Source organism: Zalophus californianus, chromosome 11 (assembly GCF_009762305.2).
Source record: "Zalophus californianus isolate mZalCal1 chromosome 11, mZalCal1.pri.v2, whole genome shotgun sequence".
Taxonomy (NCBI): Eukaryota; Metazoa; Chordata; class Mammalia; order Carnivora; family Otariidae; genus Zalophus; species Zalophus californianus.
Window position 1 is genome coordinate 62,372,105 of NC_045605.1, and position 21,345 is coordinate 62,393,449.

The window sequence follows — 21,345 nt, forward strand, 5'->3', positions numbered from 1 at the left end:
TACCCCTTCAGATCCCTACATTTGTATCTTTGGGGTAAATACCCAGTAGTGCAACTGCTGGATTGTATGGTATCCCTATTTTCAACTTTTTGAGGAACCGCCATACTGTGTACTTTCTTACCAACTATGGAGTTATACATGGCAAGGAGACTTGTTTTGGCCAATTACATAGAGGCAAAAAGGACATGTGTTACTTATGGGCTGAAACTTTTGGTGCCAGGGAGTGATCTGCCTTGTTCCCTTTTCTTTCCTTTTGGAAGCATGTACTGCATTGGCTAGGGACCCTGAGTAACTATGAGTAGTCCCTGCCTCTTCTGTGGTGTTAAGCCATTAACATTTTGGATTTTTATTTCCTGCAGCATGGCCCAGCCCATTCTGATTGATATACCACTCAAGTGTACATGAATAGTTGAATCAATCAACTGTGGTTTACAGTTGTAATTTACACACAGAACAGGATAATTCTACAGTAAGAACAGTGAAAGAAATTCATTTGTACTCAACAACATGGATGAATCCCAAAAACTTAATGTTGAGTAAAAGAAGCCAGACGCATGGAAATATATACTATTTAGGTATAGATACTTAAAAAGGGGTCTGAGCACCAAATTCCACCATGGGGTCGTCCCCCACACCAACAAGTAATTCTCTGAGACACCAGCAGGGTGTCCTATAACTCACCTTAATCCTGACACTATCTGCCTAGAGACAGCATCAGATTGCACAGATTTAGGGCTCAGTCCTACAAGACTGCCCTCCTCCCTCACATCAGACACTAGTTGAAAATCCAGGTTTCAACTGGTGCTTCTGACTACAGATTGGAGATTCCAATGACCACCCCACTCCTGGGGTTCAATTAATTTCCTAGAATAGCTCACAGTTTACTTACATTTACTGGTTTATTATAAAAGAATACAATAAAGAATGCAGCTGAACATCCAAGTGGAAAAGATACTTAGGACAAAGCATGTGGGAAGGCAAGCCTTCCATCCCAGGTGACTTGGGGCATTACAAAAGTTGTCTCATTAACACAAAAGACAGTTTCCCAGCTCTCACCACTTAGGAAATTCCAATGGTTTTAGAAGCTCTGTGTTAGAAATGGGAGGAAGACCAAATATGTATTTTTTGTTATAAATCACAGTATCACAAGGCTTAACTAGTAAGACTACACAGAAAAGCAGGGAAATTAATGTCATGAGAGTCAGGATGATGGTAACTTTGTATGGCTGAGAGAAGAAAGTGGTTGATGTTTGGGAGGTAGCATAAAAGGTTTTCAGGTGCTGAAGCTTTCTCAATTCGGATGGTGGTTACAATGGTGCTGGCCTGTGATAAACAATGGGCCAAACATTTTTGTTTCATTCTTTTCTATATGGATGTGTGTTTTGTTTACTTTTCTGAGGTGTTTGACTAAAAGGGATTTGAAAAAAAAATCAGTAGTTGCTGTAACAACAAACCTTCAAGGGTGTAATGGTTCAACCATAAAGAAAATGATTTCTCACTCATGTGAAGTCCGAAACAGGTGTTCCTAATGATATGGGAAACAAAGGCAAAAGAAAAATTAAATTTCCTTACTACTTACAGTCCATTGACAAATCCTTGAAATAGGCAGAGTGACATTCCTCTAGGAACTCAGCTGCCTCGATGTTAATACTTTGCTAAGGGCAAAAGGCAATCTTAGCCCGACACCCCGGGATCCTGTCAGTCAACTTTAACATTTAAAAACTACTTTGGAAATTTCCTTTATCTCTAAACTCCCCAAAGATACACGTTGACAAGCATCCTCCAAGCATCTGGCCCACTGATATACATCTGAAGGGTCTCATGACTAAATTTTTACTAAACAGTAATAAATGACCTTTTCCCAACAATAGCTAGCCTCCTCAAGGTCCTAGAAACCTGTGCTATCCCTAAATACCTCAAAGCCTATGCTATCCCTCACCCCCTCCCAACTTGAAAGTATATAATCGGCCACTCCTCAGGACCCCAGTGCAGCTTTCTGCCCACAGGTCCTGTCCCCATGCTTTCATAAAACCATCTTTTTGCACCAAAGACATCTCAAGAATTTTTTCTTGGCCATCAGCTCTGAACCCCACCATTTCCTACATCACTAATTGGTGGGTGGCTCTTCTCTAAGTGATGTTTCAGGGATCTAGGCTCCTTCCATCTTTTGGCTCCAGCATCTTCAGCATGTAGCTTTCAAGGTCACATGTGCAAATGCATGAAGGTGGCCATAGTGGATAACAGAGGACTATGCATAGGAAAATGTAAGGACCCAAATCTGTAAGTAGCACACATTAGTTCTGCTATCATCCAACTGGCTAAATTCAATCCTGTGGCCACACTTAAGCATGAGGGGAGCTGGGAAACAGAGTCCGGCTGATTTCCCAGGAAGAACATGGGTGTGAGGAACACCTGGCAGGTCTCTGCCACAACATATATATACCAAAACCATGTATCTGGCCAAAGATACATACGTATCTAGAGACATGCAACAAACACCTTGCGGGGGTGAGGAACAGAAGAGCGAGAATCAGGAATAAAGGAAACAAAGAACAGAAGAGGGGGCTTTCATGGGCCAATCCTAAAACAGGGCCATACATTTAGGAGGCTTAACTCAATTCTTAGCATCAATCGATGCAGCAATGAAAGAGACAAGAAGTCCAGCAGGGACGGTGCCAGAAGCACCATCCTAACCGGACTGACTCTGAATTTTGACCCTAGTCTTTACAGCTGTCCATCCTCTCCTGGTCCAGTCTGTTTTCTAAGCCTCACTCCTTGGACTTCTCACGAGTTCTTACTACTTATTGATGTCCTCCCAGGACTTTCTCTTCTTAACCACACTTTGTTATAGCCAAACGCTGTACGCATCACAGAGTAGATGGGATTTTACCTGTTGAACCTCCGTCCCACGTGGAACTTCAGCCATTACAGTAAGCATCCTTACGTCATCCTTGGCGTCAGTGGGAAGGCAGCTACAGAGAGCCCAACATCTAGATAAACATGCTTTCCAGCAGCAACAGCCAAGCAGCAGGAGGATGACCCTTGCCTCCCAAATCCCGTGAGTGCATCGAATTGGTGGAACATAATTTTTATAAGAATGCTAGCTCCAAGGATTTTAATTTCTCCAGGTAGCAAAGAATTTGAAGCAACAAGGTGAATGGAGGCATATTATTATGTGGCTGACAGAAGCAACAAAGTCATGAGAAACGACACGGATTATATTCCTTATTTACCTATCTTCTTTGGGTTCCTAAACCACTACGTTATCTCCGCCCACCCCCTTAACACACTCTGGTTGTGTTGCAGCAGCTGAGATTCTGCAAACTCCTTATTTCCCAGAATCTACTGCCAGCTGGTTCCATTAGGTCCTGTCAATGGGACATCCTAAAGGGAAACTGAAAGTGAAAGTCAGGAGGAAGGCCCTTCATTCCTGTTTTCCAGATGCTGTCACCCTACTTCAGCTGCAGGCAGCTGTCTCCAGCTACTAGCCGCTTCTGCATTTAGCAGCAGCTTTGCCTCACTTGTCAAGAGATTTTAGCAGCAGACAGGCCATCATGCCCTTCCTCAGACGTCCAAGCACTAGGTACATGGAAGGAGCTTCCCCCACAAAGCTCTAGTATCAGCCAAAAGGGGCCCCTTCTCTGAGCTCCTAGTTTCCGGTGATTATACCACTTCTTCCTGTTTGTTTCCCCAGGACTTGGGATGTTCTCAGATATCTCCAGTTATTAATTTCTGAATTACATCAGCAACTTCTTCCTACTCTTTCAGCCTTCCGACACTTCAATCAATTCTCCGTATTAAATGCCGTCACTTGAAATACTTAGTGTGGTTTGCATTTTCCTGACAAGGCCCTGATTGATAGGTGAATGGATATTAAAAACACAGCTGAGTGAGGGAGGAGGGTGGGAAAGTAAGAATACATCATCAGTAACACTCTATATAAATAAAGCATATGCACATAGTTCACACTTCCTAAGAATATGTACATAAGAATGAGGACATTAAATGAGGTTTTCAGTTGTCTAAGATCTTTGGGTAATACACCAAAACTGAACACAATAGGTAACAGGTACTGACACATTCTAAAGAAGGTGCTGCATATATCCACATAGGATTTACTCCTAAGATAATAAAGCTGATCCAGAGCCCCCCAACTTTCTATTGTATAAGAAGTGAGAAATGAAAGATGCATTGATAGGAATTTTTAGGAATAGAGAACTTTTCCTCCCTGAAAGGAAAAGGAGCAGTGCTGTTCCGTCCATCCTAAATCAAGTGAGAAGGGCTCCAAAGAACCATCTATAGTCATTTTGTGTTCCCACAAGGGACAGGCTTTATATTCATTCAGATTACATTCTCTAGAGGTCTGCCACACCCAGGAACTTAACAGAGCCATCTCCATATGACCACGGAGGTGGAGCCTGGGGCAAAGGCTTCTTGGGAGAATAGAACCTGAATCACTTATGAAGGTTTGGAGTCCTATGACTATAGAGATTGGTGCTTTACTTCTCACATGGAGAAGTCAGTTGGGCTGGCAGGGGCAAGCAGGGAGAAAGAAGTCAGCTGCTGGCTGGCCTGCACTTTCAGTGTCTGGTGGGACAAATATGCATGAGTTTCCAGTGGGCTTCTTGAAAGAAAACCAGTCTTTTTTTTTTTTTTTTTTAGATTTTATTTATTTATTTGAGAGAGAGAGAATGAGAGACAGAGAGCACGAGAGGGAAGAGGGTCAGAGGGAGAAGCAGACTCCCTGCTGAGCAGGGAGCCCAATGCGGGACTCAATCCCGGGACTCCAGGATCATGACCCGAGCCGAAGGCAGTCGCTTAACCAACTGAGCCACCCAGGCACCCGAAAGAAAACCAGTCTTGAGGTGTTTGTTGGGACCGCTCCCAGGAGGGCTGCCCAGGGGAGGGATGTTAGCATTAGCAGGCTGTGGATTCACGGACAGGGGCAGGAGCTGAAGAGGAGTGTGGGCTGTGTATCATAAGGAGGGAAGCAAAGCCAGTCAGTGCACAAGTCCCCATGGGGCCTCCAGAGAACCCCAATAGCTCACATAGAGGCAACATTTAAATGCCTTAGTAGAGCACACTGATGGGAGTTTAGTTTTTTCTCCTCCAATGTGCCCTCCCCATCCCAATCCTAAGTAAGAGAGGAGGTAAAGAATGAGTGAAAGAAACAGACCATGTTTCCCCACCTCACTGGGGCTGGAGGAAGAAGAGCTTTGAATTGGCTAAGTTGCTCACAGGTCAGTGAGGTGTGGGAAGGGATGAGGGAGACAAATATATTTAAAATGCTAATAGTTTAGATTGGCCTCAGTTATGTTTAGGGAATAATGAAACATATATACACCAGAGTATTAACAATGTAGAAAGACCCCTGAAGTAAGGTCAAAAAGGTAGGGGCTGTGGCAATCAGCAAGACTCCCAAGAAGTAAAACAGTAAGTAGGATGTCCCTGCCCAATCAAGAACACATCACCTTGAACAAATCAGAATCAAGAGACCAAGAGTAACAAAGACCTAATAACATCCTTGAGTTCCTAAACCAATGTCACCAGCCACCTACCTTTGGGTTTCTAATAATATTAGAATAAAAATCTAATTTGTTTAGGACATTCTTCAGTGGGATATTTTCTTCTGGTCACAATCAAAATGCAACTGACAGGGGCACCTGGGTGGCTCAGTTAAGCATCTGCCTTCGGCTCAAGTCACGATCCCAGGTTCCTGGGATCAAGCCTGGCGTCAGGCTCTCTGCTCAGCGGGGAGCCTGCTTCTCCCTCTCCCTCTGCCTCTGCCTGCCACTCCCCCTGCTTGTGTTCTCTCAAATAAATGAATAAAATCTTAAAAAAAAAAAATGCAACTGATAAAATGAGTATCTCAACTTCCTCATGTGAGCTTTTTTCTCTCAATTAAGATTCAAAGTTATGGGACAGGTAGGAGTGTTGACTGGCACCTGGTAAAACGGTATGTTTGAAGCACCCTGAAGGAAACAAAAAGGGTTTTGTGATCTGGAGTAAGGTGGACAGGATGCCCAGAAAACATCTATTAGCCAGGGTATATAATGCTAACTTCTGTAACCTTCCCAAAGCTCAGTAACTTAATGTAACAGAGGTTTCTTTTCGTTTAAAATCCAACGTGGATGTTCTTGGTCAAACAGCTTTCCTCCAAGCAGTGACTCAGACTCTATGTTCTGACTCCACTGTCTTCAAAACATGTGCTTCAAGATTACTGAGGCAGGCAGGAGGGGGTGTGGGAATGTGGAGAAGACTCATCCACTCTGTAGCTGCCTTGGTCTGGTAGTAAAACATCACTTCTACTCACTTTCCGTTGGTGAGGACCATTCACAGAGCCTCACCTTTTTTTTTTTTTTAATTTTATTTATTTATTTGAGAGAGAGAATGAAAGAGAGAGACAGAGAGCATGAGAGGGGGGAGGGTCAGAGGGAGAAGCAGACTCCCTGCTCAGCAGGGAGCCCGATGTGGGACTCGATCCCGGGACTCCAGGATCACCTGAGCCGAAGGCAGTGGCTTAACCAACTGAGCCACCCAGGCGCCCCTCAGAGAGCCTCACCTTGATGCAAGGAGCTGGGAAAAGGAGTTTAACTGTGTGTCTGTGAACAGGACATTTTGGTGAGCATCTAGCCAGTTTCTTCTACAGAAGAAATGCAGATACTGGTGTGAAGATCTGGAAGATGAAAATGAGCTCATCACGAAAAGTACTGTAGAAAGATGGGGCAGCATGTGTAAAGAGCCAGCAGGAGCAGCTTGGAATGCTTGAGGAAAGAAAAGAAAGCCTGTGTGGCCGGAGCCTCAGGAGGAAGCAATGGGTTAAGATGCAGTTGGAGAGCGAGGCCTGGGCAGATCACACAGGGCTTGGGAACAAGTCTACGTCTTTTGTTCTCAGAACACTGAGAACCCATTGAAGGATTTTAAAAAGAGAAATGGCATATCTGATTTACATTTTAAAAATCACTTGGCTGTGTGGGAAATGAATGGCTCTGGGGGCAGGAAGGGAAGCAATTAGACCAGTAAGGCAGTTGCTACAGTGGTCAAATATCCTAGAACCAGGTGGCCAGTCTGAGAAGTCACCTGGGAAGGAGGACGACCTGTGGATAGAGAGCTCTAATTGCAGGTCTGTGTCTGTGAAAAGCTGTGAAGGGCTTTGTGCAATTATGTAAATGCTTGAGTGTTTGGAGCTGAGCTGTGTCTCTGCCAAGATCATGTTGTTTCCTTTGGAACGGTGTTCCCGCAGGACTGTGTTATAGGAACAAAAGCGGGAGCACACCAAAAACTGCAGCAGCAAGAAACATCTCAAAGCACGCTGAACAAGCACAAGGCACAGGCTGCCATCCAAACCCAACCTTATTCTTACCACCCCTCCAAACTTTTCTCCTTTGTTGGCACTGTTCCCTGCTGTGGAGAGAAGCTGCAGCAAGCCTGTGACTTTTCAGCTCATTCTTAGTTAACAGTCTTAAGAGCTCAAGCAATTAGAATGTCTAACCCTATGTAACAATAAATAATCTGCACCTACTGTAGCTTTAGCTACGTTCACCTCCCAGCCCTGCCCCACTTACGTCGAGTCTCAAGGAGCCTGAGCTGGGGAGGGGAAGAATAATCTGTATGCTCTCTGCTCTTCTTACCTCCAATTTACCTAACAGCTGCTGACTGCTCTGGGTCCAGCTGCACAGAAATAAGGGGGTAAGAAAGGAAAGAAGGTTCTTGCTGGACTGGGTGGTTCTGTGCCCTGTGGGCCTGAAAGATATTTTTTTTTTTTTTTTTTTTTTTTTTTTAAAGATTTTATTTATTTATTTGAGATAGAAGGAGAGATAGAGAGCACGAGAGGGAAGAGAGTCAGAGGGAGAAACAGACTCCCTGCCGAGCAGGGAGCCCGATGTGGGACTCGATCCTGGGACTCCAGGATCATGACCTGAGCCGAAGGCAGTCGCTTAACCAACTGAGCCACCCAGGCGCCCGGCCTGAAAGATATTTAACGGGGACATCCCAGCTGCCCCCTTGACCCTGGTGGATGCCGCTTTGGTGGGTGGTCTCCTGCAATTCCCTCCTCAGCCCGCATGGCACACTCCTAGCTGCTCTGTGCTGAGGTCTCCTTGCTTCCTCAAATGGTCCTACTGGAAAGGACCCAAGACCATCCCACGCTTCCTTCTCTCCTGCAAGATGCACAGGATACACACATGCCTCAATTGCCACAGCAAAGTGTGGGAATGCGGGCCAATGGAAAAGCAGCGGCACTCCCCCGGCTTCACCACTGAGACAGTTAGTGAGCCTCTGCTTGCCCTCTACATTCCCAGGGCGGGAGTCAAGACTCCAGGCTCATCACTCCTCGGCCATAGGAATATAAATACCTCAAGCTTCCTGAATGGTCCCAGTGGAGTCCGCAGTTAGACCTGAGGTGAGGGGGTGGGCCCTCACAGTCCAGCTGTGCTGTCTCACAACAGCAAGCTCTCTACAGAGATCCTACACTGTCTCTCCCCATGCATCCTCTTTCTGACCTTGAACCTCAAGCATACTATTAATACCACCAGCAATCATATTCCATTTCCCTCATTCGTTCATTCCCTCTTAACTCTAATAAGGGCGTTTATGCTCTCCTCGCCTCAAAACTCCAACCCCTTCCCCGCTACTCTCTCAACCCTGCTTCCTGCTTCACTGTGAGAAACCAAAGCAACCAGAATAGAACTTTTCAAACCCTAGCCTGATCTCCTGAATCAGAAACTGGGGGAAGGCTCGTTAATCACTGGGTGATTATAATGCACTGCCTTGCACGGTACAGCAACCCCCTCCCACCTACCGCTTACTACTCTTGCCCTTCCTTTAATCTCTTCTCAAATTGTTCTTTAAACTAGGTTGCTGTTTGAGCAGCTGGCATGTAGTTATTTCCTAAGGAAATACACTGTTCCGTCTCCAGCCTCAGCTCTCAGCATTAAACACTGAAGTCCAAGAGCTTGGGCTTGCCCAAGAGTTTGTCCTGAAGTTGATGATGGAGCCAGGAGGGCCCAGAGCAGGCTTGGGGGGAGTCCCACTTTCAGAATCAGAGCAACTGATGGAGACACTAATGGCACTGGGCTGAGTTACGGGGAGTCCAAGGCCTGAGTCAAACCCAGAGAGATATTTACCTGGGTGGATGGAGCCAGAATAGGCATAGGAAGAATCCAAATTATAAGTGAGGAGGACAAAAAAAGGAGAAAGGCAGACCACAGCTGACCTGCTGAGAATAAAAAAAACAGGGAAGATAACCAGGACCTAGGGGATATAAACATTTGCAAAAGAACAGAGATAGGGAGCTATCAAAGGTAATGTGTGTCCCACAGCGAGATGCCTGCTACTCCCAACACTTTCCTTGGACTTTGTGGCCTGCCTCCCCTTACCCCTGGAGGCTCCTGTCCCATGCAGCTGCTGTAATAATCATTTCTCCAGAAATCCCCAGTGAATCCTGAGAAGCTGGAGAGGACTATGAGGGTATTTTATCTTGGCTGTCTAGCAGCCAGCTCACCAGCCTCACATCACTCCCACAGTGGAGGTCTCTCTAGCAGGCAGTCCAAATCCCCTGCACTTCTGAAATTCATGCCATCTAGCTTCCCCATCACTCTGTCTGCAGATCTCCTGGATCCGCCCCCTCCCTTGAGAGGCTGGCACCTGTTCCATGCCAATTTCTACCATCACCCTGGAGAACGTCAGAGTCCATTCAGACAAGACCTCCCCATAATACCCGACCCCTCAGTCCATTACCCAACGTATGGGCAACCTCTCTCACACGCCTCTCAGGCACTAACCCCTGTGGCTTCACTCTAGACACGGCCATTGCTTGGAGCTGCTGTGCTTCCAACACTAATAATTAAAGCACTCCAATTTCTGACCACCACCTCTCACCTGCCCAGGTTGCTTGTTTAATGATTCCCAGTGCAACAACCTACCTCTCTGTCTTCACTCTCCTACCTCTTCTACAATAGTGCACGATCCAGCAGTGATCAATTACTTCTGAATGGTGTGAAATGCCTCCTTTGATTTCCACTGCATGGCAAGATTCCAACTCTGGATGATCCCTTAGTGTTCATTTTCCCCACAGTTACATTTAGATTCCTGAGTAGGAAGAGATAACCACACCACTGGGCTGGCTGGTGTAACCATAAAGTCATGAATAATACCACTCTAAATTCAAACAGGCCCTCAAGAGTATTCAGCAACCTTCACTCACTGCAGTCTGACTGCACTGTAAATTTTAACAGACCTTGCAACAGCGTTTGACAGCTGACAACCTCCCCCTCCCTTCCTTCCATATTGAAAGCATCCATTCTCCCAGTTTTACTCCTCCATTTCTGGCCCAACATTCTCACCTTGTCACCTTGACTGGTCCATTTGCCTTTGCCCATCCATCAAATGCTCCTCAGAGTTTTATTCGGAGCCATTTTCTCTTCTCACTACCTTACTCTGGATGTCTTATCTATTCCCATGACTTGAATGACCACCTCTAGACTACTGATTCCCAAATCCTAGCACAGGTCTCCTCTGGCACATTTACGTCCCTCTTCCAAACAAACATGGAACAGGTACCTACAACCCAACGTTCTAAACGGCAGCACCAGCCTAACCTGTTGCTCAAGTGAGAAACCAGACTCACTGAAGATTCCTCTCTCACAACCCTCATCAATCCCACCTGTTCTACCTGCTCAAGTTCTCCTATCTGCTTACTTCTTCCATCGTCTCTGGTCCTCAGTGCCCACATCTTGTACCCTGAGCCTGGGTTCCTCCCAACACCCTGTTCTCATCAGCCCCACCCAGCTAGACCCTGTTATTCCACCACCTCAGTGACAAGCTCTGGGAATACAAAGATAAATATGACTTGAAAAGACCGCAGCCTGATGCACAAAGCAATCACAATGCAGTTTGGAGAATGCAGATAAAGAATTAATTCTGCTTTAGGAGGGGTGGAGTAGGGACCAACTAAGCTAGGATGAGTGAGACTTCGTCAGTCAGGCGAGTATTCAGCAGACAGAACACACGCGAAGACACTGCGGTACACTGCCTAGCCTCCAAACATGCCCTCTGGCCTACAGCCTACCTCAAAATCTCCATCTCCTCACTGGAGGCATCTGACTGGCTCAGAGCCCTGGAAGCTGTGTCCCAGTGGGCATTCTGAGTTTCTGCCCTTCCAAATAGGTAAGATGCTGCATCTTTATACCTGGACATGGGAGATACCTTCCAGGAGAGGCCAAGGGTCTATCATCCCAGTTCATCTTTTTCCAACACCAGGCTTCCTTGCCCGTAGCTTTCCCAGGACATGCTGATTTGGGCCCACTGCAAGGTGGAAACAACAAACAGACCCTTGTGCCAATGGACAGCCCAATCCCCCAGCCTACCATGGCATCAACCAGTTGTTATTTATGAAGGGACCCAGCTCCCTTACCATGATCCTCCAAGAACAGCTCAGAGTCTTATCAACAATCTCTAAATACCCTGTGAAATGAAGCCCATTGAAAGGCCTATCTTGAGCTCTCCCAGAGTATTCCTCAGTCAACAAATCCATTCTTCACTCTTCGACCTCCAACCCTACCTAGGAAAGGACTTTAGAAAATAGTAAGGCTTACAACACATCACAGCCATAGCTCTTATGCACCCAGCCCTGGCTGTAGATTTTCTCAGCAGAAAGAGATGAGAAGAGTAGAGATGCCAGGGCAGAAACTCCACGTGACTCCTAATAGATGGAAAGAGGAGCCAAACCCAGAGATGCCTTGAATTCCAAACCAGCTAGTTCCCACATCTGGAGGACCCATAATTCCCAGATACCCTTGTATTTTCACAATAAACTCCTTATTCTTTAGCTAGTCTGAATGACTTTATGCTTCTCACAAACAAGAAGGCTTCATGAGAGCAGGGCTGAGCCAGGGGGTTTCATCACACTTTGTGGTCTTAGGACGGCGAAAGTGATGTTATCAGTTCCCGGGTCAGAGACTGGCTGGATATAGTCTTCAGAATTCTGAGCCTGGAGTTCAAGACTTGCATTCCCTTTCAAGGCAGGCGCAGGGGTCACCTGCGCTTGTAGAGACATGGCTGAAGCTTCAGGCCTGTGAGTTGAGCCTTGGGCCCTACCCGAGGAGGCCCAGTCTTTTCAAAGTCAAACAAGAAGAAGTGGCTGTTGGTAAGATCCTAGGGGTGGAAAAGACCTAGTGAGCTCTAAATCCTCACCCCAGCTCCTCAAAACACCACTGGTCCATGTCCCGCCCTTGCTCAGAAAGCTCCCCAGGGCTCTCCCGTGCGTCATGCCTTCAAAGAACACAGTCTGTGTCTGTGCCTATGGTCTCCTTCCTAAACACCATTACCCTAAAAAAGACCACACAAGACAAAAATAGGGAGACTTCTTGGGGCCCTCACCTTGGAGATGACCTTGAAGCCCAGTTTGGTCACAGCCCCCAGAAAGGTCCGAACATCTTCAAACCGGCTACGGACTTCAGCCACTTTCAAGAGACCCCTGAGAAAAGTGAGACGTACTGTGTATATACACAGACATATGCCTGTGCACATATACACATATCTGTGTGCCGGGAACTCCTACCCTTGCTTCAGCACTCGATTTGCCTCCTCTAGGAAGTCCCTGATGTTGGTTCCCATCAGTGAAAGGCAGAACACAGCCACATCCACAGACTCATCCTCCAGAGGCACCTGTAGAGAGCAGGAGTACTGTATAAAGCACACAACATGGGAAGCAGAAATCCAGCACTGAGGGGCACCTGGGTGGCTCAGTTGGTTAAGCATCTGCCTCCGGCTCAGGTCATGATCCCAGGGTGCTGGGATCGAGCTCCACATTGGGGTCCCTGCTCAACAGGGAGCCTGCCTCTCTCTTTCCCTCTGCCGCTCCCCCTGCTTGTGCTTTCTCTCTCAAATAAATAAAATCCTAAAAAAACCAAAACAAAACAAAAAAGAAAGAAATCCAGCACTGACTGCTAGCGCCAGACACCAGGATGTGGGGTGCAGAGGGAGGGAGCATTAGAGATTAGCACATAGAGGCTGGGTCTAGAGCACAGGCCAGAGACACAGAGAGATAAAAGGGTTTACCTGGGCCATGTCACACACAGTGACCCTGGGGTCCAGAGAGGCCAAGTCAAAGCAGTACACAGGGTTCCGGATACTTGAAGCCAGGCGGCAGTCCCCGCAGCCAAAGTCAGCTACCACCAAGGACGCAGGCCTGGGAGTGGAGGGGAGGGATCACTCACTGGTCTAGTCTGAGCCATGACTGACCCACATCGCTTCTCACAGCGCCCAACCCCCATTCACCGCTGGCGAAGATCCCTGGCGATGCGGTCCACTGGCTGTAGTGGCCACTTCTTGACTTGGCTCTGGAAGCCACGGTGATAGAGAAGAAAGGCCTCAGGATCTTCGTGGAAGAGACGCTGTGCAGCACTGCTGGGGCCTGAGTATAGCTGTTCATTGAGGTAGCGAAATCGGGCACCATCCAGCCGCTGTGCCATGCGCGCTCGCAGAGCCCCTGCCCGATCCTCATGGTTATCTGGGCTGGGGGCAGGAGGCATCTCTGTCTCCTCTTTGGGGGCTGTGGCTGGAGCCTGGTCTGGTGGCTGAGGTGGCCGAAACTTGTTCTTATGTCTACGTTTGTTCTTCTGCCGGTTCCGCCACTGCTTGCGACTCAAGGTTTGGGGGGGGTTGGCAGAAGTGGACCCAGGACTTGGCTTGGATTGGTCATTTGTCGCACTACTCTTCCAAGCTTTGGGACCTGAAGAGAGGGAGATGAGAAAGCATATTTGGGGCAAGAGCCCCTGAATTCAGAGGTTTGGCAATCATCCTGGCCATACCCCTGTCCTTAAGAAAGAGGCTATGGCCTGGATGAAAACACTTCTTATTGCCTAACTCCAAACCTAATGGTGGCAGGTAACCTCTGTCACGTACAGGATCAGCTGATCCCCCTCCCTGTCCCACACACATATACACAGCCACTAGTACCTGTTTGGTTTTCACTGTCCTGGTGCTGGGCGGGGTTTGAGGGGACCTGTTTCTGGCACTTCCTCTTTCTTTTCTGTTCTTCAGCAGAGTCACTGGCACTGAGATCCCCTTTGAGGCACTTTTTCTTCCTTTTTACTTCCTTTTCTTCATAGTCACTGCCAGGTGGGCCCTGTTGTTGACATTTCTTCTTCCTCTTCTTCTCTACTTCAATAGAGGCAGTGGTAGATGAGGCCTTTTTCGGGCGTTTCTTCTTCCTTTCCACCACATCCTCCTCAGAGTCACTGCCAGGCAGGCTAGGAGGTTGCTGGGGAAGAGATGCTGCCTCTAGGGCCCGTAATGTTGCCAAGAGCTGACGATGCTTGGAGCCCTGAGGAAAAACAAGGGAAGAGAGAAGGGGTGAGGTGAATAGAATGGGGCCTGGAGAATAAGAAGGCAGAGATGGACACCTGATTCAGATGCTGGCAGAAGAATCTGGATTATTCTTAGTTAACTTCACTAGCTTGTCATGAAGCCTGCTAGACCCTGAACAACTTTTAAGTCACATCTCAACCTCTGGGAGGCTGGAGAGCAGAGAAACCACCCACCTCACTTCTTCAATTTGCAGATGAGAAAATGGAGGTCCCCAGAGGAATGTGGTAAGGCCACAAGCAACAGCACCAAGGTCAGAGAACAGGAGTTCAACCCTAAATCTCAGGCTTTTGACTGCAGCTTTCTATATCTTTCTGTAAAAGCTAGGGAGGTTTCTGAAAACAAGACGGACAGGATCACAGGTGTGTACTTAAGATGAGTCTAGCCGTAGTGCAGAAGATAAACGAAAAGTGACAAGCTGCCGACGGAGAGACCTGTGGCACTTATAGCTGTGGGTTGAGGGGATGAAGAGGAGGGAATAAAGCAGGCAGATTTCATGTTGGATGATGACCGAAAGGCAGGAAGAGCCGGAGGAAGCACAGCAGCTTTCACATCTGCAAAGGCTCAAAGGAGAAGGTCTCTTGTCTGGGAGGCCTTCTGGATTGAAGTCCTACTGGGAGGTCCCAGGCCAGGCACTTAACTTGGTGGTTTTCAGTACCCACTCTGCCCCATTCCTTTAGAATGGTAGTGCTGATAAAATCCTTCATTGTCATTCACTCTTTCTCTCTCTCTAATCCAAGCTCCACACTGAAACCAATGACTTTTTCAAAATGCAAATCTTAAAAAATCATTCCCCTGCTAAAACCACTTCATTGGCTTCTATCAGTAAAATATGCAAAACTTCTCCTCTACCTCTCCAACTTCAATGGCATACCCTCTCACTCTCTGTGCTCCAACCACACGGATTATTGTATGTGTGACCCTAACAACAGGACATGCTTTCTTGCCCTAGAGCCTCTGCACGTGCTTTTCCCATCCAAGAATGCGTCTTCACTAGCTTCTACTCAACAGCTCTCACTTCGGGTCTTCTATTGGTTCCCCGGCCCCCAACACACACATTTTGTTGGCCGCAAGCGCCCGCCCAACACACACACACACACAACTATTGGTCGCAGCCCACACACAGAAACACACACACACACACAAACACTATTGGTCGCAGCCCCCGGCCCCCCCACACACAAATTCTGTTGGCCGCAAGCGCCCCAAGACACACACACACACACTATTGGTCGCAGCCCCCGGCCGCCCCCACATACATTCTGTTGGCCGCAATTGCCCCAAGACACACACACACACACACACACACACACACACTGCGTGCCCCAACGCTCAGATCCACCAGGGTATGCCCCAAGACACACACACAAACACACACACACACTGCGTGCCCCAACGCTCAGATCCACCAGGGTAAGCTCGGCTTGAAACAGCTCCCTGCAGGGCCGCTCACTTTGATTTGCGAGGCTGAGGCGGGCCGAGGCCGCGAGGCTCCAGGCGGGAGACCCGCGGCTACTGGGGCCTCCTCGGCCCACTCCGGCTCCTCAAACATGCAGGTGGGGTGGGTGAAGTCGCGGAGTCCACACAACCCGTCCACATGCAGAGCACGTCTCTAGTGAACCGAGTCCCCGGAGCCGCCGGAACTGAGCCGGAAACCAAAGAGTGACGCATGGTTGGCTAGAGCGGCCGGCGCGGCGCCAGAAACCATTGAGTTTAGGCACTGCTGGCTAGAAGGGCACGGGAGGCGAAAGGGAGGGAGGAATGGGGGCCCGCGCTGGCCAGAGAGGGCCAGGGGCGGGGCCGGGCGGCGGGCGCGGCCGGACGGGAGTTCCCCGAAGAAGGCTCCTCCGGTCCGAGTCCCGGTGAGTGCGGGAGCACCCGTGCCCTTCCCCAAGGCTCGACCCCTGCCAACCCGTCAGCCTTCACTCGGCCCGAATACCGAGTAGGGAACGAGGGCCACCCCTCGGGAAGCACCCCCGATCGCCTCTCCCAGGGTTTAGGGCGCCTGAACTCCCCCCTCCCCCCAGGTCTGTTCGCGGGTAGGGTCCCCGAGCTTGTTCGCCGACACCCCTTCAGGAGACTACTTCCTAATCCCCCCCCACCTCGCGCGGACCCGCTTTCCCTCGCGCCCAGGGGACACGGTCAGGGATAATCCCGACTTCCCGAACTCCTTCCCAGAGCTCCACTAGCCGGGGAGGCAGCAGGAGACCCTCACCCCCTTCACGAACACTTATCTCCGGTAGGGGACAAAGCTCGGGGTTCACCATCCTTCTCTGGATCCCTCCACAGTCCGCAGGCTTCCCCAATCTAGGGGACTCAGCGCCGGGACGCTGCTATGGACGACATTTTCACTCAGTGCCGGGAGGGCAACGCGGTGGCCGTTCGCTTGTGGCTGGACAACACGGAGAACGACCTCAACCAGGGGTGAGCTGAGGTGGCTGGTGGGTGAGAAGGGCAAAGACATGCTCTTCTCCGCGATGTGGGGTGCTCACGTTGGCTGGGGGCGGCTGACTTTCCTACCCAGTAGGACTAGTGCGAAGCACAGCCTGTGGGGGGCAGAGGGTCTCCACAGAGGAAGCTGTGTTTGGGCTGAATCTTGACTGCTCAACAAGAGTTTCACAGGCACAGGCTGCAGAAAGCTTTCCAGCCTCAGTGAACTGCATGGGCGAAAGCTAGGAGGCAAGACAGAGAGCGGAGTGTCTGGAAAATGTCTACAGGTTCATATGGCTGGAGGATAGACTTCTATGAGCTTCTGTGGGCTGAAGCATTGGGTACAAGTGGTAAACCACAGGAGATAAGCCTGGAGAAGTCTGCTGGAAGGGTCAGCCAGATCATGCAAGGATATTTATGCTATAATAAGGTCATTATTCTAAGAACAAGGGTTTAAAGCCCTGCTGTGATATGAGATTGTCCATTTAAGTGTCATCTTGGATACCTTCTGAAGAGCAGGTGGCCATGTGGAGAAGCAATTGCTTAGTCTGTCCCAGAAGTGGTGACTAGAATGGGAGCAGATGAAAAAGAAGTGATCGGATTCCTGAATTCTTTAGGATAAAGAATTGATGAGACTTGGTGTGGGAAGTGAGGAAGCAAAGATGATGACCAGGGTTCTGGCTCAGACTCTTGGGTAGATGGTGGTTGCTTTTACTGAGTTGGACAAGGCTGAAGGATGATGACTGCCGCTGTGACATGTTAAAGTGACTGTACAGTAGAGTAGAAATGTCATGTAGGTTGTTGGTTATGCAGATTCGGATTTCAGGAGAGCTGACTTGGAGAGACAGATTGGGAGGTGTTAGCACATCGATGATACCTGAAGACATGGGTGTGACAGAGACAGAAGCCTGCAAGACTTAAAAGGTGCAACTGGAGGTTGCAGGAAACAGGAAAGTATGTTAGTAAAGCTCAGAGAAGTGAATGTTTCAATGAAGGGGGAGTGGTCAACAGTAGTATAGGCTGTTGAGAAGTAAAAGAACTTGAGCACTTTAAAATAACTATTGAACTTACAATTAATAATGTATTTGATGATCTTTGTGAAGGCTGCCATAGAGGAAAATGGATGAAGAAACCAGACAACACCGGGTTCCTTCACTTAAAGTACTATGAACACCTCCTGTGCTAGAGGCCCAGAATCAGACATAATGCCAGCCCTCACGGCAGCAGCCTCGTGGCAGGTTCAATGGGAGGTGAGGAAATAGAGAGTGAATGTAGACAAGTTCTTCAAGGTTGGCTGAGACAGGCAAGAAAAGCAATAGTGATGTTGATGATTCAGGATGGTGGGTTTTAGGGGTTTTTTGTTTTAAAATTTTATTTCTTCAGTTTTTAGGTTTGAGAGGTAAGGATCACCTATAATCTTTATCTAGGCTCCACAGGTTCTCATTAGGCTTTATGCTCTTCCTCTATAATTCCTGGTCACTTTTTCCCATTTTTCGTACTCTTTTATAATTTCCATAATTCTTTCATAATTCTTCAAAGGGTGGTCAGATAAAGACAGTGAGTACTCTTACTATTTTTGTTGGTAGGGTTATAAAGGCTTAGGTGAAGTTTTCCAGGGGAACTTGCATTTTATAAAACTCTTTAGTGCCAAAAGGTGAAGGGGTGGCATTAGTGAAACTGGAAGGCTTTGGGGGCCCAAGCAGGCTATATGCTGGATATGAGGTGGGGTGAACTCCCTGCAAGGCTCTTGGGGATTATAGTCTGTGGTCGAGGTGACAGGCAGTCTGACAGTGAGTGGAACCCTTGTGCTCATATTTTGCCCTCAGGCTCTGGCCTGCTCGTGCCACAGACTGCAGGAGGCTGATAAACCGGGGCACAAATTAAAGATCTGGGAGGCAAAACTCACTGATAAGTAGGGGATGGCTGCTTCAGAGATGGGGAGGAGGGAGTAATTCACCTCCTAGGAAAGCTTTTGGCTATCTCTAATGAGCAGATGAGGGCAGCTGTGGAGGGAAGTCATTAAAGGCCACACACACCCCCATCCCCCTGGGGGAGGGGGACATCTGGATGGCCTGCAGTGGCCAGACCCCTGATCTGTTTCAGGCCATGCATAGAGCCCCCACAAGGGAAGTGACCGCAGCACTAAGGCATCCGGAGGCTGCGGTCTCAGACCAGGAACCGCCCCCTGCCCCGCCCCTTGGATCTTCACACACACCAGACTGGAGGGAATTTCCTTTTATGGCCCCAGGCTGTCAGGCAGGCTCAGCTCCCACCAAGTGTTTTCTTTTTTTTTTTTTTTTTGTACAGTTCTTTTACTTTAGAAAATACATGTCCTTGGGGGTGGGGTGGGGGGAGTCAGATAGTTTTCTTTCTAAAGAAGCCATTCTCATTTTCCTCTGTTTTCTGGCACCAGGACTGCTTGAGTAGAGGAATTCTGTTTTACCAAACCAAATCCTGGTTTGATATCTGCCTCATTAGTAATGACTTATCAAACGAATTTCTTTTTCATTATAAACTCTTCCAAAACATTATTCTAATTCCAGTCCATTTTTAGGTCTTAGGTTTCAGTACCAGAGCCAATCAGTAAGCTTGCTTCTTCTCCCATGAGTTGTGGCTTTCCTTCTCCAAGACACCTCTCCCTTGTATTAACATGCACTAAACACCTGCTGTCAATCCATTCTCTCAAGAAGGTCATAGTCTAGCAGACAAGACAGCTCATTAAGATTTTTACAATCCAGTGCCACAAGTAGTATATGTGCTGCCGAAGCGAGCACCAGTGCCACAAGTAGTATACTAGAGGGAAGTGAAATGCAGTGGAAACAAAAAGGACCAACAGATGTTGCAAAAGGAATGCAGAGGAAACCAGATGAAAAATGCTACCATTTAATGAGATAGGGCATGCCAAGGAAGAAAGGCTAGTGGGAGATGGTGATGAAGACAGTGAATCATAGGGATTTGTTGAGATTTCAGGTGGTGGTTGGATAGGTTTGAAGCTCAGGGGAAGGTCTTAATTGGATGGCTTTGGGAGTTGCTGGCATGAATGAGAATCAGAGTCCTGGACAGGTATGGTTTTCCAGGGATATTATTCAGAATAACTATCACTTTTTCCTATATCAAAGCCTTTGCCCCCATCCCACCTCCAGATCAATGACCATTGTCCCTTCCTCAAAGGGATGATCATGGCTTCTCCCCCTTGCACTGGGCCTGCCGAGAGGGCCGTTCTGCTGTGGTTGAGATGCTGATCATGCGGGGGGCACGAATTAATGTGATGAATCGTGGGGATGACACCCCCCTGCACCTGGCAGCCAGTCATGGACACCGTGATATTGTGCAGAAGGTATGCACGAATGCTCCCTCTCACCTACATTACATACATGTCTAGAAGTCAGTCACAAGCAATATAACACATGTGTACTCTTCTCCCTCCTTGCACGCCTCAACTCCCATCTCTCATTTGTCTTCTGCCTCTTCTACTTGGCCATGGGGACCAGCTGCTGCAGTATAAAGCTGACATCAATGCAGTGAATGAGCATGGAAATGTGCCCTTGCACTATGCCTGTTTTTGGGGCCAAGATCAGGTTGCAGAGGTGAGTACTAAGGCCCTGAGCCCTGGGATAGGTAAGAAGCAAAGTCTGAGCCTGAATGGAAGATTCTAGAACCTTCAATCCATCCTGTAAGTACCGCTGAATATGTGACACTCAGAGTTGGTACACCACTTGTATTGATGGTTGGTTGTGACTGCCACAGAGGTGGCAAAGCCCCTCATCACAACCCCTTTTCATTCCAGGACCTGGTGGCTAATGGGGCCCTTGTCAGCATTTGTAACAAGTATGGAGAAATGCCTGTGGACAAAGCCAAGGCACCCCTGAGAGAGCTCCTCCGAGGTCTGTACCCCAACTCCAGTTTGTATCCTCTTGTCTTGTCCCTGCCTATCTCCTCACTCCATACTACAACTGGGGCCAAAGCTGTTTTTCTTCCCCAGAGCGGGCAGAGAAGATGGGCCAAAACCTTAACCGTATTCCATACAAGGACACATTCTGGAAGGGAACCACCCGCACTCGGCCCCGTGAGTCAGTTGTAAGGGGAGGGGTGGTCAAGGGAATAACCCTGGGCTGCTAGAGCTGGGTTATGGTGAAGCTTGGGTACCTGACCTGCCCACACTCTCAGGAAATGGGACTCTGAACAAACACTCCGGCATTGACTTCAAACAGCTCAACTTTCTGGCGAAGCTCAACGAGAATCACTCTGGAGAGGTGACCCTGCCTTTCTTGCCCCTCCCTCCCCAATCTCCTACACATTACCTGCTCTGCACCTGTTTTAAGTTTTTTTTCCAGTTAGTGGACAAGAAAGCAGTGGCCTTAGTTAAAGCTTCCTAACCCTTACCTGTCTCTCAGCTATGGAAGGGCCGTTGGCAGGGTAATGACATCGTCGTGAAGGTGCTAAAGGTTCGAGACTGGAGTACAAGAAAGAGCAGGGACTTCAACGAGGAGTGTCCCCGTCTCAGGTGGGGCAAGGCCTAAACGGGAAGCTGCTGGTTCCAAGGAACCC

The 21,345-nt window shown here is 48.4% G+C and overlaps 2 protein-coding genes across 3 annotated transcripts in view; one reads left to right on the top strand and one right to left on the bottom strand.

Moving 5' to 3' along the window:
- RRP8 (ribosomal RNA processing 8) lies at positions 1-16,013 on the bottom strand. Its single transcript, XM_027581049.2, has 7 exons — positions 15,821-16,013; positions 13,960-14,326; positions 13,279-13,732; positions 13,060-13,189; positions 12,560-12,666; positions 12,379-12,475; positions 1-12,153 (listed from the first exon to the last, which is right to left on the bottom strand). Exons 1-7 carry the CDS (start codon positions 15,917-15,919, stop codon positions 12,034-12,036), a joined length of 1,374 nt encoding a protein of 457 aa, XP_027436850.1. The 5' UTR covers positions 15,920-16,013; the 3' UTR covers positions 1-12,033.
- ILK (integrin linked kinase) overlaps positions 15,800-21,345 on the top strand; it is a 6,965-nt gene continuing 1,419 nt past the window's right edge. Inside the window, exons 1-8 of one of the 2 annotated variants that reach the window (XM_027581050.1) lie at positions 15,800-16,229; positions 16,657-16,791; positions 19,969-20,134; positions 20,289-20,384; positions 20,585-20,681; positions 20,780-20,863; positions 20,965-21,050; positions 21,192-21,301. In XM_027581050.1, the coding sequence (XP_027436851.1) occupies positions 16,703-16,791; positions 19,969-20,134; positions 20,289-20,384; positions 20,585-20,681; positions 20,780-20,863; positions 20,965-21,050; positions 21,192-21,301 (728 nt within the window). In that variant the 5' untranslated portion in view covers positions 15,800-16,229; positions 16,657-16,702. Of the gene's footprint in view, positions 16,230-16,655; positions 16,792-19,940; positions 20,135-20,288; positions 20,385-20,584; positions 20,682-20,779; positions 20,864-20,964; positions 21,051-21,191; positions 21,302-21,345 lie in introns of those variants that run through there. The other variant, XM_027581051.1, reaches the window with a different exon arrangement.

Excerpts from the sequence above, each read along its gene's own strand:
- RRP8 (XM_027581049.2), bottom strand. The coding sequence starts at position 15,919 with ATGTTTGAGGAGCCGGAGTGGGCCGAGGAGGCCCCAGTAGCCGCGGGT. Across the intron at positions 12,667-13,059 it reads CTGTGTGTGACATGGCCCAG|GTGCCTCTGGAGGATGAGTC; the intron begins GTAAACCCTTTT and ends TGCTCTCTACAG. Across the intron at positions 12,476-12,559 it reads AATCGAGTGCTGAAGCAAGG|GGGTCTCTTGAAAGTGGCTG; the intron begins GTAGGAGTTCCC and ends CACTTTTCTCAG.